The sequence below is a fragment of the Anolis carolinensis genome, unplaced genomic scaffold (assembly GCF_035594765.1).
Source record: "Anolis carolinensis isolate JA03-04 unplaced genomic scaffold, rAnoCar3.1.pri scaffold_39, whole genome shotgun sequence".
NCBI classification, from domain to species: Eukaryota; Metazoa; Chordata; class Lepidosauria; order Squamata; family Dactyloidae; genus Anolis; species Anolis carolinensis.
In genome coordinates, this window is record NW_026943848.1 from 10,001 (window position 1) to 24,137 (window position 14,137).

The 14,137-nt window shown below is 46.3% G+C and overlaps 1 protein-coding gene across 1 annotated transcript in view; it reads left to right on the plus strand.

Moving 5' to 3' along the window:
• LOC134294952 (dnaJ homolog subfamily C member 11) overlaps window positions 1-12,392 on the plus strand; it is a gene marked incomplete at its 5' end in the record, with an annotated part of 16,295 nt that extends 3,903 nt beyond the window's left edge. Inside the window, 7 exon segments of the mRNA XM_062966890.1 lie at window positions 5,890-6,006; window positions 7,115-7,270; window positions 8,441-8,510; window positions 9,010-9,067; window positions 9,172-9,314; window positions 10,742-10,871; window positions 11,694-12,392. Of these exon segments, the coding sequence (XP_062822960.1) occupies window positions 5,890-6,006; window positions 7,115-7,270; window positions 8,441-8,510; window positions 9,010-9,067; window positions 9,172-9,314; window positions 10,742-10,871; window positions 11,694-11,719 (700 nt within the window).
• Window positions 12,393-14,137: the final 1,745 nt, after the last annotated feature.

Sequence of the window (14,137 nt, forward strand, 5' to 3'; positions counted from 1 at the left end):
AGAAAAGCCAAGAATGGGATACTACGACCAACCCTCCTTTATATACCCTCCCCCTCATTTGAACAGTCTCTTCCCGCTCAGTAAAACCCCGCGCAAATTCCCCGCCAAGTCCAGCAGCCGTTTCTTCTCCGAGTCCTGAGCCGCAGGTGTCTTATCAATGTCAGTGACCCTGAAACTCAGAGCCACATCCAGGCTCTAGTAGCAGGGTTCTGACATGGCGTCCTCCTCCCCTTCGTCCTGGAAGGAAAAGATTAAACACAACTATTGTTCTCCGCCGTCCAGAGTTCCTTTATACTTTTTTAACAGGCTGCAATGGAATACCGGGTGTACCTTTCCTAGGTCCTTGGGTAGCCTCAGTTCATAGGTCACTTCGTTTATTCTTTTTGCTACCCTGAATGGTCCTATATAGCGTGGAGCCAATTTCTTGGATGGGAATCCCAATTTTAGGTTTTTTGTGCTCAGCCAAACCAGATCTCCTTCGCCCAATTTGTCCCCCTCTCGGCGCCTACGATCTGCAAAGAGCTTGTACTTCTTTTGTGTTTCCCGCAATGCCTCCACCACGGTTTGCCACCCTTGCTTGATTTTGGCCGGCCATTCCTCGTCGGTCTGGCCCTCCCCTTCCTTCCACTCGGGTAGCCTGGGGAAAGGTGCCACCTCCTGTCCGTATACTATTTCGAATGGGGCACGACCTGTGGCCGAATGTACGGCCCCGTTAAAAGCCATCTCAGCAAACGGTAGAAGGTCCGCCCAATCATCCTGTCTATAATTGGTGTACATCCTTAAGAATTGGCACAGTGTCTGTTGGGTACGTTCGACCCCCCCGTTGGTCGCGGGATGAAAGGCCGAGCTCAGGTTCCTTTCTGCTCCTAACAGCTGTAAGAATTTTCCCCAAAATTTTGCAGTAAATTGGACTCCCCGGTCGCTAATTATTTTGTCGGGACACCCATGTAGGCGATATACATGCTTCACATACAAATCAGCAAGTTTTTCAGCTGAAGGGAGTTTTGGCAGGGCCACAAAGTGTGCCTGTTTGGAGAATAGGTCCAATATTGTCCAAATGTATCTGTGGCCTCTGCTGGGGGGTAGTTCGCCTACAAAATCCATGGCCACGCATTCCCATGGCCTCATGGGCTCCACCACCTTCTGCAATAGCCCCTGGGGCTTCCCCGGTGGTGTTTTTCCCTCTGCACATAATTCACACTGCGTGACGTACCCCCTGGCGTCTTTCCTCATTCCGGGCCACCAGCATTGTTTGGCCAACAGTTTAATAGTCCTGGTGGGGCCTAGATGACCCGCACCTTTGTTATCATGGTACTTCCTTAACATTTCTCGTCTTAAACATTCAGGGATATACAATTTCTTATTTACAAACACCAAATCCCCACACAATTCTCCCTTTTCTTTGTTAGTTTGTAACCATTTGTCCATTCCATACGCTCGCTTCAACTCTTCCTCCCATATTTCTCCTCCCCCCGTGGAAATGGCAGTACGTTTGTTTTCTTTGGCCGCTTGTGCTCGAGTTAGTACTGCCAGGCCCCATTGCTTATCTAGGAATAGGCTCCCTTCAGATTCCTGAATTCCTCCCCCGTGCTGAGGCATCCGAGAGAGAGCGTCAGCGAGTATGTTATGTTTCCCCTGGAAGAATCTGAGTCTGAAATCAAAACGGCTGAAATATTGGGCCCATCTAATTTGCTTCGCTGATAGTTTACGAGGGGATCTTAGATACTGTAAATTTCTATGGTCAGTCCACACCTCAAACGGTGTTCCACTTCCTTCCAGAAAGTGTCTCCAGCACTCTAGTGCTTTTAGAATAGCTAAGGCTTCTCTCTCCCAAATTGGCCAGTTTTTTTCTGTATCGCTAAACTTTTTTGACAGATAGCCACATGGCTTCAGGTTCCCCCCCTCGTCTTTCTGCAGCAGAACTGCCCCATATGCCCGGTCTGACGCATCGCAATGTAATACAAAGGCTTTAGACATATCAGGGTGCTGTAGGACAGGCTCCTCAGTAAAACGCTTTTTAAGGGCTTCGAAAGCTTCCTGGCATTCTATTGTCCAGGTCAGTTTGGCCCCTGGGGCCTTCACTTTGGCTGTTTCTCCCCTGCCTTTAGTCTTTAACAAATCCGTTAATGGCAAAGTGAGGCGCGCAAAGTCCTTGATAAATGTTCTATAGAAGTTTGCGAACCCTAGGAAGGATTGCAGCTGCTTCCGTGTTTTGGGGGCTTCCCACCCCCTCACGTCTTCTACCTTCGCAGGGTCCATCGCCACTCCCTGGGAGGAAATCCTATACCCCAGAAAGTCTATCTGGTCTTTATTGAACTCGCACTTGGCAAGCTTCGCATACAGTTTTGCTTCTCTCAACTTTTGCAGGACTTCCCTGACTAGTTCTATGTGTTGCTCCTTAGTCCGAGATATTATCAATATGTCATCTAAAAAAACAAAGACTCCCTTGTACAACAATGGATGCAACACTTCGTTGATTAATTGCATGAACGCGGCACCTCCGCCGCACAAACCGAAGGGGAGCACACGATAATTGAATAATCCGAATGCACAGGAGAAGGCCGTCTTCCACCTGTCCTCTGGTTTGATCTGCAATTTATGGTACGCTTCAATTAAGTCCAATTTAGTGAATATCTGTCCCTCCGATAACTGGGCGATCAAGTCCTTCACTAAGGGTAGGGGGTATTTATTTACAGAACTGATTGCATTCAGGCCCCTGTAGTCAATGCAGAGCCTCAGCGTTTGGTCCTTTTTCCGCCTGAACAACACAGGCGCCCCTAAAGGGGAATTTGAAGGCTCTATGAAACCCCTCGCTAGGTTTTTATCAATGTATTTTCTCAGTTCCTCCTTTTCCCTAGCCGACATTGGGTATATTTTTGCCTTGGGAAGCTCTGCTCCTGGGACTAGCTCTATCTTCACTTCAACTCTCCGCTTTGGTGGGAAACTGTCTGCTTCCTTCTCATCAAATACGTCCACAAAATCCCGATACTCTGGGGGTAATTTATCTGCCAGTTCTGCTATCCTGATAGAGTCTTCCTCCCCCCTTTTCCCCGGCTCCCTCTCCACTTCCTGGCTCCCTTCTTCCAACTTCATCCTGAAGATCATGCTCTTCTCCTCCCAGTTGATTTGCGGGTTGGCTTGCCCCAGCCATGGCATGCCTAGTATAACATTATAGCTGGCTATTTGTGATATCACAAATGATACCTTTCCTTCCCAACTCCCTATCTTACACTTTACATCTTCGGCACTGTACTTAGCTAATGATCCCGATGCTGTGGATCCGTCCAACTGCGAAAAAGCTATTGGGGATTCTAGGTTCGTTCTTTCGCATCCCAATCCCTCGGCTAATTCAGGGGAGATGATGTTCCTGGAACATCCACAATCCACAAATGCTTTGCAGGTTGCTTGTTTGCTGCCACTTTCCAGCTGAATGGGGACCACTATCATGGCTTTGTCCTGACTTACCAACCCCCCCGAGTGGTGCCTCATCGGTGGTTCTTCCTCGGCGCGTTTCCCTGCCACGGCTCTTGGTTTGGGCGGGCCTCCGCCTTCCCCTTTTCTCTGCCAGCACTCGGCAGCCCTGTGGCCCAAACGGCCGCACACGAAGCAGCCCCTCCTGCTGGTGCTCACGTTCCCTGTCGGCTCCGTTCTCCTCCCGGCTGGGGTTGATCCCTCCTTCCGGCTCCCCTCTTTCATCTGCGGCCGCTGCTGTAGCCCTCCTCGGTGCCTCCTCGCCTGGGCCAGCGATGTCTCGATGCGCCCCGCCAGCTGAATCCATCCGCGCAGTGTGTCAGGCTCATCACGATGCACCGCCCAGGAGAGGATCTCCCGCCTGAGCCCCTCTTTGAAGAGTTCTATCTTTGTCACTGCAGACCATTCCGGCACCTTTTCGGCGAGGCATTGGAACTCCTCCGCATACTCAGATACCGATCTCTGCCCCTGGGAGACGGTCTTCAACTTCTCCCTCGCCCGGATCTGCTCCAGTGGATCTCGGAAACGGGTCTCCAGGGCCCCCATAAAGCGTCGGAGTGACCCCAGACATGGGTCGCGCCGCGTGTGCAGTTGAACGTACCAGCTAGCCGCTCCCCTCTTCAACACTGCACCAATGGCCCGTACCCGGCTGGATTCCGTTCTAAAAGTGTGAGCATTGTCCTCCATATAGCCCCTCACCGTGGTCAGGAAAAAATCCAGTTCAGAGGACTCTCCCCCAAACTCGATCCTTAGTTCCTCTCGTCTCGGTAGGGGTCCCTGTGGTGGCAATCCCCAATTCTCCGCCCGTCGCAAGCCCCCTTGCGGACCAGTGGGCCCCGCTGCTGCTTCTCTTGGCCCTGTGCCACGCCCGGCATTCGCCAGGGGCACCAGGGTCTCAGTTGGGAGCGTAGCTGGGATTCTCGGAGGCTTTTCCCCTTCGTCGTCACTCTCCTCCACCCGCGTCAGGCTTGTTTGGATCTTGGGCCGGGCACCGGGCTCCTTTCGCATTTCCCTTCCCTTCGGTGCTGGGAGGTCTGCAAAGCCCTGGCTGCTTCCCATGCTCACGTCCCACATTGAGCCAGCCCGAAGTTCCCTTCCTCTCTCCGGCTCCGCCAAAACCGCCAGGCGCTCCATCGCCCTCGACATCACTGCCAGGGTGGTCTCCATCGCCGACATCCTCTCCTCCAGAAACACCATCCTTTGTGGGCCTGGGGAAGGTGAACCTTCCTCTCCTCCGGTGCTATCTCCCCGCACCACTCCGCGCCTCTGGGTTACCCCATTTGGCTGGGCATAAGCGGTGGATGACGCCAGGGCCGCCAGCTGGTGGAACTCAGCGTCCGGCTCGGGAGTGGCCCTTTCCGACCTTCCTCCTCCTGCACCCAAGAGCTCTTCATCCTCCACTTGCATGTTACACCTCACCGCTACAGCGGGATGGTGTCCGTATTCTTGGCTTAGTGTCAGCTCACCACAGCCGCTCCTGAATGAACACACAAGACTCTCTGTGATATCACCAGAAACTTTTACTGTAGGAAACATGAACATCAGAAAAGCCAAGAATGGGATACTACGACCAACCCTCCTTTATATACCCTCCCCCTCATTTGAACAGTCTCTTCCCGCTCAGTAAAACCCCGCGCAAATTCCCCGCCAAGTCCAGCAGCCGTTTCTTCTCCGAGTCCTGAGCCGCAGGTGTCTTATCAATGTCAGTGACCCTGAAACTCAGAGCCACATCCAGGCTCTAGTAGCAGGGTTCTGACAAATACTACACTATTATAATTGTATATTTATATTACATGTAATGATACTAATAATATTGCAATATAGTGGTATAGTACAATATAGTCATTGTGCTATGCTAATAATATAATATATTGTATATACATATAATATTGATAATATTATAATGTAATACAATATAATACATATATCATTGTATATATTACATGTAATATTACTAATAATATTGCAGAATACTGGTTTAGTACAATATAGTATATATAATGCTTATATTGTGCTATGCTAATAATAAAATATATTGTGTGTACTTATAATATTGATAATAATATTATAATGTAATACAATATAGTAATAATAATACACATATAATTGTATATATTACATGTCATATTACTAATAATATTGCAGAATATTGGTATAGTACAATATAGTCATATATAATGCTTATATTGTGCTATGCTAATAATATAATATATTGTGTGTACATAGCCGTCCCTGAGTCTCCTTTGGGGTGAGAAGGATGGGATATAAATGTCACTAATAAATACATAAATAAATAAATTCAGGAGAAGCAACTGGAAAACCTTACACGATATGAGGATTTGAAGATCGAAGTGCAAAGACTCTGGCACAAGCCGGTCAAGCTGGTCCCAGTGGTGATGGCGCTTTCCTCTCTTCCAGGGCCGGCTTCTTTGGGACCATCGTGGAATATGGGGCGGAGCGGAAGATCTCCCGGCACAGCGTCCTGGGGGCCACCGTCAGCATCGGGGTCCCGCAGGGGGTCTCCCTCAAAATCAAGTGAGTCCTGGCCTTTCCCTGATAACTGCTGCTACTTCTACTTGCTCACTCCCTTTGGGTCTCCCTGATGAAACGAGAGAAGGAAGAAGGTTATGATACTGTAATAGGCAGTAAGAGCACCTAAAGCTTCAGAGAGCTTCTGTTCAACTATTTCCAAGCTCTCTGCTTGAGCAGTGATGGTATGATCGTCAGCATATATTAAACTCTGTCCCTTCTGGCAGTGGCTGGTCTGTGTTTTATTTTTATTTTTTTAATACATTTTTGTTAAAAAAAAAGATTTTATATACATAAAAGTGGGGAAAAAATATAGGTATAGGAAAGTAGGGAAAGCAACAAAAAAGAAGAAAAAGGTAAAAAAAAAACATCCATATAAGTAGGGTAGGGATATTTAAGGCTTCCGTTCTTCCTCCTCCTGTAAAATTGTAATTTTATAAGAATCTTACACTGTCAATTAAAAAAAAATTCTTTCCCACTCAAGTCTTCAATATTTCTTGAGATAGTTTTCTAACAGTGACCAGTCCGTCTTTTTCAACCCACAACCATAATTTTCTTTTAATAAGAATGTTAGTTTATCCATATCTTTTATTTCCATTATTTTAATAATCCAATCATTCCTCTCAGGAATAGTATCCAACTTCCAACTTTTGGCGAAGACTATCCTCGCCGCTGTTGCTAAAAAAGTAAACAGTTTATCCATTTTTCGATCTGCAAATAGCTCTGAATCAAACATACCCAGGAGGTAATATTCCGGTTTCATTGCGAAGGGTTTTTTGGGGGGAAAAAAATGGCATTCGGCATGAATAGTTTTCCAATAATTTGACAATTTCTTACATGTCCACCATAGATGGAAGAAAGTGCCTTCATTTACCTTTCACTTTACCTTGCTGGTCTGTGTTTTAGAAAGATTAGGAATCAGCTGGCTTTCCCTGTCATAGGCAGTAAGAGCAGCTCAAGCTTCAGAGAGACTTTGTTCAATTTTTTCCAAGCTCTGCTTGAGCGCTGATGGCACGATCGTCAGCATAGAGGAAACTCTCTGTCCCTTCTGGCAGTGGCTGGGCTGTGTTTTCATGGATTAGGAATCAGATAATACGCGTGACTTCCTCTGCAGGCTGAACCGGGCCAGCCAGACCTACTTCTTCCCCATCCACCTGACGGACCAGCTCCTTCCCAGCGCCGTCTTCTACGCCACGGCCGGGCCCTTGGTCATCTACTTCGCCATGCACCGCCTCATCATCCGGCCCTACCTCCGGGCTCAGAAGGAAAAGTGAGTCTCCACCACGTCAATGGGGAATGAGTGGGAGGTCCCCCTGCGGTAGGGACGGGTACCCAGAACCTTCTTGTGTTTCCCATATTTATATTGTTTATATTGTTTTAAATTCATGGACTGTGTTTAATTTATGTTATCGCTGGGCTCGGACCCATGTGAGCCACCCCAAGCTATTATTGACACAATGACATAGTATGGCACAGCAAATGAGATCTATATGCTGGATTTTGTATCACAAAATCACAAGTTGAACACTTCCCAAGTGTTGTTGTTGTTATTTATTTCAAAGACTGGATGGCCATCTGTTGGGGGTGCTTTGTGCTCTTCCTACATGGCAGAAGGGGGTTGGACTGGATGGCCCCTGGGGTTGCTCCTATTACTATTATTATTTTTTTACAAAGGCTATGTGGCCACTATGCCTGGCTATGGGTCAGTTGTATGTTTTTATTTTGATTTTATATGTTTTAAATGCATTTTGCTGTTGTTTTTTGTGTTGTATTCTGAGCTTGGTCCCTGTGTGAGCTGCCCTCAGTCCCTTCGGTGAGACAGGGTGGGATATAAAATAAAATTTATTATTATTGTATGACACAGCAAACAAGATAGACATGCTGGATTTTGTATCACAAAACCACAAGTCGAACACTTCCCAAGTGTCTAGGACTGTGTGATGTATTTTCGGATGATGCGTGCAGATCCCAGTCGGGTGGCCTTTTGCAGTTGGCAGATCGTAATTTTGTCAATGTCTGTTGTTTCCAAATGCCGGCTGAGATCTTTTGGCATGGCCAGGTCTTCTCCTTATCAGCTTTTCCTTCAGTTTTGTCAAGGAACTTTCCATGCAATGTTTTGTTGTGCCAGCTGTCAGCTCTAGTTTGTAGTGCGGTTTTCTTGTACTGGTTTTTTGTCTGCTGTGCTTTGAGGAGTTTCTGATTTTTGACTTCGATCAAAGCAGGTTCTTCACTTTGCTTTACATATTTATTATTATTATTATTATTATTATTATTATTATTATTATTATATGATGATGATGATTATTATTATTATATATATATATACTATTGACAGAAAGGCATAGTATGACACAGCAACACTTCCCAAGCGTTTAGGACTGTGTGATGTATTTTCAGATGATGTGTGCAAATCCCAGTTATTATTATTAATATTATATAGGGAGCTGGAGAAGCACCGCGAGAGTAGCGCCAGCGAAACGCTGCAGAAGAAGCAAGAGGCCGAAGCCGCAGTAAGACTCCTTTCCTCTCCCTTCCATCCCTGTCCATTCAACTCTCAACCCTCCTTTGTTGTTGTTGTTGTTGTTATTATTATTATTATTTATTATTATTATTATTAAACTTTATTTGTACCCCGCTAGCCTCTCCCGAAGGACTCGATGCGGCTTACAAAGGCCAAGGCCTCAACACACAATATAACAATACAAAACAAAGGCAAATTAAAAGAATTAAAACAGTATAAACTACAAGCAATAACAATACGCTAAAACACAATAGAACTGGGCCGGGCCAGAGTAATGGGTACAAGATTAAAAGTGCTGATGTGACAGGTGATATATAAGGCTTATAGGGCAAGTGCAGAGTGTTGTTGTTGTTGTTGTTGAGAACTTTCACCGTCTCAGTGTAATATCTCCTCCTTGGGATATTTCCCAGCTCGTTGGTGTCCTTCTTGAACCCTCCTTTCATTTTTTGGGGTGGTTCGGCCTTTAGAGATGCTTTCTCTTCCTTCAGGTGCGGCTGATGCAGGAGTCGGTCCGGAGGATCATCGAGGCCGAAGAGGCCAGGATGGGTAAGAGCGGCGGTGGGAAGGAACCCTTGGGCTGTGTTAGCACTCGGTTCTGTTTCTTGCGAGCCTTGGGGGCTCACGAGCGCCCCCTTTCCGTCCCCCGCCAGGCCTGATCGTGGTCAACGCCTGGTACGGGAAGTTCGTCAACGACCAGAGCCGGAGGAACGAGAAGGCGAAGGTCATTGACGTGACGGTGCCCCTGCAGTGCCTGGTCAAGGACTCCAAGCTCATCCTCACCGAAGCCTCCAAGGTCAGGGAAGGAGGGAGGAAATACAGAAGGAAGGAAGGAAGGAAGGAGAAAATACAGCTGGGTGGAAGAAAGGAAGGAAATATGGATGGATGGATGGAGGGATGGAAGGAAATATGGATGAAAGGAAGGATGGAAAGATGGATAGATAGATGGATGGATGGATAGATGGAAAGAAATATGGATGGAAGGAAGGACGGAAAGATGGATAGATGGATGGATGGATAGATGGAAAGAAATATGGATGGAAGGAAGGACGGAAATATGGATAGATGGAAGGAAAGATGGAAGAAAGGAAGGAAATATAGATAGATGGATGGATGGAAATATGGATGAATGGAAGGAAATAAAGAATATGGATGGACGGATGGATGGATGGATGGATGGAAGGAAATATAGATGGATGGATGGATGGAAAGAAATATGGAAGGAAGGAAGGAAAGATAGATAGATGGATGGATGGATGGATGGATGGATGGATGGAAGGAAGGAAGGAAAGATAGATAGATAGATGGATGGATGGATGGATGGATGGATGGATGGATGGATGGATGGAAAGATAGATAGATAGATAGATAGATAGATAGATAGATAGATAGATAGATAGATAGATAGATAGATAGATAGATAGAAATATGGATGGATGGAAGGAAGGAAAGATGGATGGATGGATGGAAGGAAGGAAGGAAGGAAGGAAGGAAGGAAGGAAGGAAGGAAGGAAGGAAGGAAGGAAGGAAGGAAGGAAGGAAATATGGATGGAAGGAAATATGGATGGAAGGAAGGAAATATAGATGGATGGATGGAAAGAAATATGGATGGAAGGAAGGAAATATAGATGGATGGATGGATGGATGGATGGATGGATGGATGGATGGATGGATGGATGGATGGATGGATGGAAGGAAGGAAATATAGATGGATGGATGGATGGATGGAAAGAAATATGGATGGAAGGAAGGACGGAAAAATGGATGCAAGAAAGGAAGGAAGAAAATATGGATGGATGGAATTATAGATGGATAGAAGAAAAGAAATGTATATGTCCATTGTTTATGTATATGTCCATTGTTGTTTTTAGGGCTTTGTCCCCGTGTCAGGGAGATGGAGGTGGCGTATAAGAAATATATTATTATTGTTATTATTATTATTGTTATTATTATTATTGTATGACACAGCAAACAAGATAGATATGCTGGATTTCGTATCACAAAATCACAAGTCGAACACCCCAAGTGCTTAGGACTGTGTGATGTGTATTATTATTATTATTATTATTATTATGTTGTTGTTGTTGTTGTTGTTGTTATAAATATGGATGGAAGTAAGGAAATATGAATGGAAGGAAAGAAGGCAGGAAGGGAATATGAATGAAAGGCCGCCTTGACCACCCATTCTCCCCGCTCTCTACTTTTCCCCTTCTCCTTCCTCAGGCCGGCCTCCCAGGTTTCTACGACCCTTGTGTCGGGGAGGAGAAGAGCCTCAAGGTGCTCTACCAGTTCCGTGGCGTCTTGCACCAGGTCATGTCTTCCGACAGCGAGGCCCTCCGGATACCAAAGCAATGTGAGTCGCCACCACCACCACCACAACAGGATATATGTGTATTGTTTTGCTTTTACGATGGCATTTTTGGGCATTAAATTTTGCCTATTTTCCCCTATCTTTCCATAGGAAAGTCAAAACTTGGTTGTGGGGCCAGGCTTTCGAATTAACAATTAGCAGCACTAATTACTATTATTTACGCTGGAACTCAGTTGACAGACCCAGTCTTTTAGGCTCGGAACATGCCCATCTGTATTTTATGAATGTCTGATGCAATTTAATAACTTTTAAATTGATTCACAATGTATTGTACAATTTTATATGTGTGTTTTATTGTAAGCCGCCCTGAGTCCCCTATAGGGTGAGAAGGGTGGGATATAAATATTGTAATAAATAAATACATAAATAAATAAATTTTTGTAAGCCTCCCTGAGTCCCCTCGGGTGAGAAGGGTGGGATATAAATATTGTAATAAATAAATAAATAAATTTTTGTAAGCCTCCCTGAGTCCCCTATACGGTGAGAAGGGTGGGAAATAAATATTGTAATAAATGAATAAATAAATAAATTTTTGTAAGCCTCCCTGAGTCCCCTCGGGTGAGAAGGGCGGGATATAAATATTGTAATAAATAAATACATACATAAATAAATTTTTGTGCGCCTCCCTGAGTCCCCTATGGGGTGAGAAGGACAGGATATAAATATTGTAATAAATAAATAAATAAATACATTTTTGTGAGCCTCCCTGAGTCCTCTCGGGTGAGAAGGGTGGGATATAAATATTGCAATAAATAAATAAATTTTTGTAACCCCAGTGACGTCCTCCTTTCTTCCTTCCCGCAGCGCACCGCATCGACACGGACAGCTAATCGGGGAGGAGCGGTTCAGCGGGTTTCGGGGCGACGCTGTGATGCTGTTTGGGGATGACATTTGGGGGACGGCGCCCCTCTTTTTCGCCTTTCCCCGGCGGCTTGCGTCGCAGGACAGACCCACAAGGAAGCGGTTTGGTTTCCAACCCGACGGAGAACCCCGAATGTGGCCAGAAGCCGGGTCCGAGACCAAGACGGAAAGGAATTGCGGGATAACGAAGGGCCCGAATGCGACTGGAATTGGTGGGCGGGAGAGGCCTCGGCTCAAGACGGACACCTTTCCGACGCCGTTCCAAACAGGACACCCGTCTTGTGGGATGGATACAAAGGGTGCCGATCCCCGGGGCGCAAAAAAAGGAGACAAGCTCTGGTGTTTGCGTTCGGAGTGCCTTCCTTCCTTCACTGGGAAGGGGTCCACAATAAATGGGTCGCCAGCCACCTCATTCGCAACACCGGGCCCCGTTTCCCGTACCTACATTAGGATTCTGCCGTTGCTCTGGCCAAAAATGGACCAGGGATTGCATTGTTTTCCCCCTTTTCTCCCCAAAATCAGGTGCTGCGTTCCTTCACCCAACCTTGTTTCTGGCCTTTGGTGTCCATTCCTGCCAAGGCGGCCCTAAATAACCCTGTTAGCTTCCTTTCATGTGGATGGAATTAAAAATAATAATAATAACTGAATGGTTATAGTGATGGTAATATTGAGTGCACGTTCCTGTTTTGTTTGGATAAAGTCACACCGAGTCGTTGAGAACCCTGAAGTGTAGCGTACTCTTGAGCGTCCCTGGTCTCTTTGGAGCAAGCACAGCAATGGGTTTGGTGAAGGGTAAAGAGAAAGGTGAATCACACTTTCAGCCATTCTTTCTGGTTCCCATTTGCTCCCTATAAAATAAAGGGCTCTTAGGCTTGGAAAGAATCCCAGGGTCACCCAATCTGGCTCCCTTCAGCCAGGCAGGAAGTCACCATTCGATCCTTCCCGACAGATGGCCAGCCAGCTTTCAAACATCAGGTTTCATGAAGAAACAGCTCAAGAATCAAGGGCTCCTGGACTTGGAAAGGGCCACCCAGTCCAGCCCCTTCCTGCCAGGCAGGACGACACAATCCGATCCCTCCTGACAGATGGCCAGCTAGCTTCTGCTTTTGCCTGAAGCTCCACTGGAAGCCTGGGAGGGTTTATTTATTTATTTATTACAACATTTATATCCCGCCCTTCTCACCCGAGAGGGGACTCGGGGCGGCTTACAATGAGCACACATATAATAATAATAATAATAATAATAATAATATACCCTAATAATAATGCAATATAATATTAATTATATATTATATTTTACATGTAATACTACTAATAATATTACAATATATTGATACAGTACAATATAGTAATTTATTACCAGTATTGTGCTATGCTAATATAATATTGTATGTAAATTTAATTTGTAAGCTGCTCTGAGTTCCCTTTGGGGTGAGAAGGGTGGCATATAAATGTAGCAAATAAATAAATAAATAAATATAAAAATTATAAAAAATTGATTTATATTATATTTTTATTGTGGGGGCGTGGCCAAGTGCTCAGCAGCCATGGTTAGATCCTGATTGGTGGAAAGGGTTGTGGGGGTGTGGCCAAGAGAGCCTGTTTATTGGGAAGGGTTTTGGGGGCGTGGCTAAGGGAGAGCCTATTGGAAAGGTTTTGGGGGCGTGGCTAAGGGAGCCTGTTTGTTGGGAAGGGTTTGGGGGGCGTGGCTAAGAGAGCCTGTTTATTGGGAAGGGTTTTGGGGGCGTGGCTAAGGGAGAGCCTATTTATTGGAAAGGTTTTGGGGGCGTGGCTAAGAGAGCCTGTTTGTTGGGAAGGGTTTGGGGGGCGTGGCTAAGAGAGCCTGTTTATTGGGAAGGGTTTTGGGGGCGTGGCTAAGAGCCTGTTTGTTGGGAAGGGTTTGGGGGCGTGGCTAAGAGAGCCTGTTTATTGGCAAGGGTTTTGGGGGCGTGGCTAAGAGAGCCTGTTTGTTGGGAAGGGTTTTGGGGGCGTGGCCAAGAGAGAGCCTGTATTGGGAAGGGTTTGGGGGCGTGGTTAAGAGAGATTGTTTATTGGGAAGGATTTTGAGGGCGTGGCTAAGAGCCTGTATTGGGAAGTGTTTGGGGGGCGTGGCTAAGAGCCTGTATTGGGAAGGGTTTGGGGGGCGTGGCTAAGAGCCTGTATTGGGAAGGGTTTGGGGGCGTGGTTAAGAGAGATTGTTTATTGGGAAGGGTTTGGGGGGCGTGGCTAAGAGCCTGTATTGGGAAGGGTTTGGGGGCGTGGCTAAGAGCCTGTATTGGGAAGGGTTTGGGGGGCGTGGCTAAGAGCCTGTATTGGGAAGGGTTTGGGGGGCGTGGCTAAGAGCCTGTATTGGGAAGGGTTTGGGGGGCGTGGCTAAGAGCCTGTAT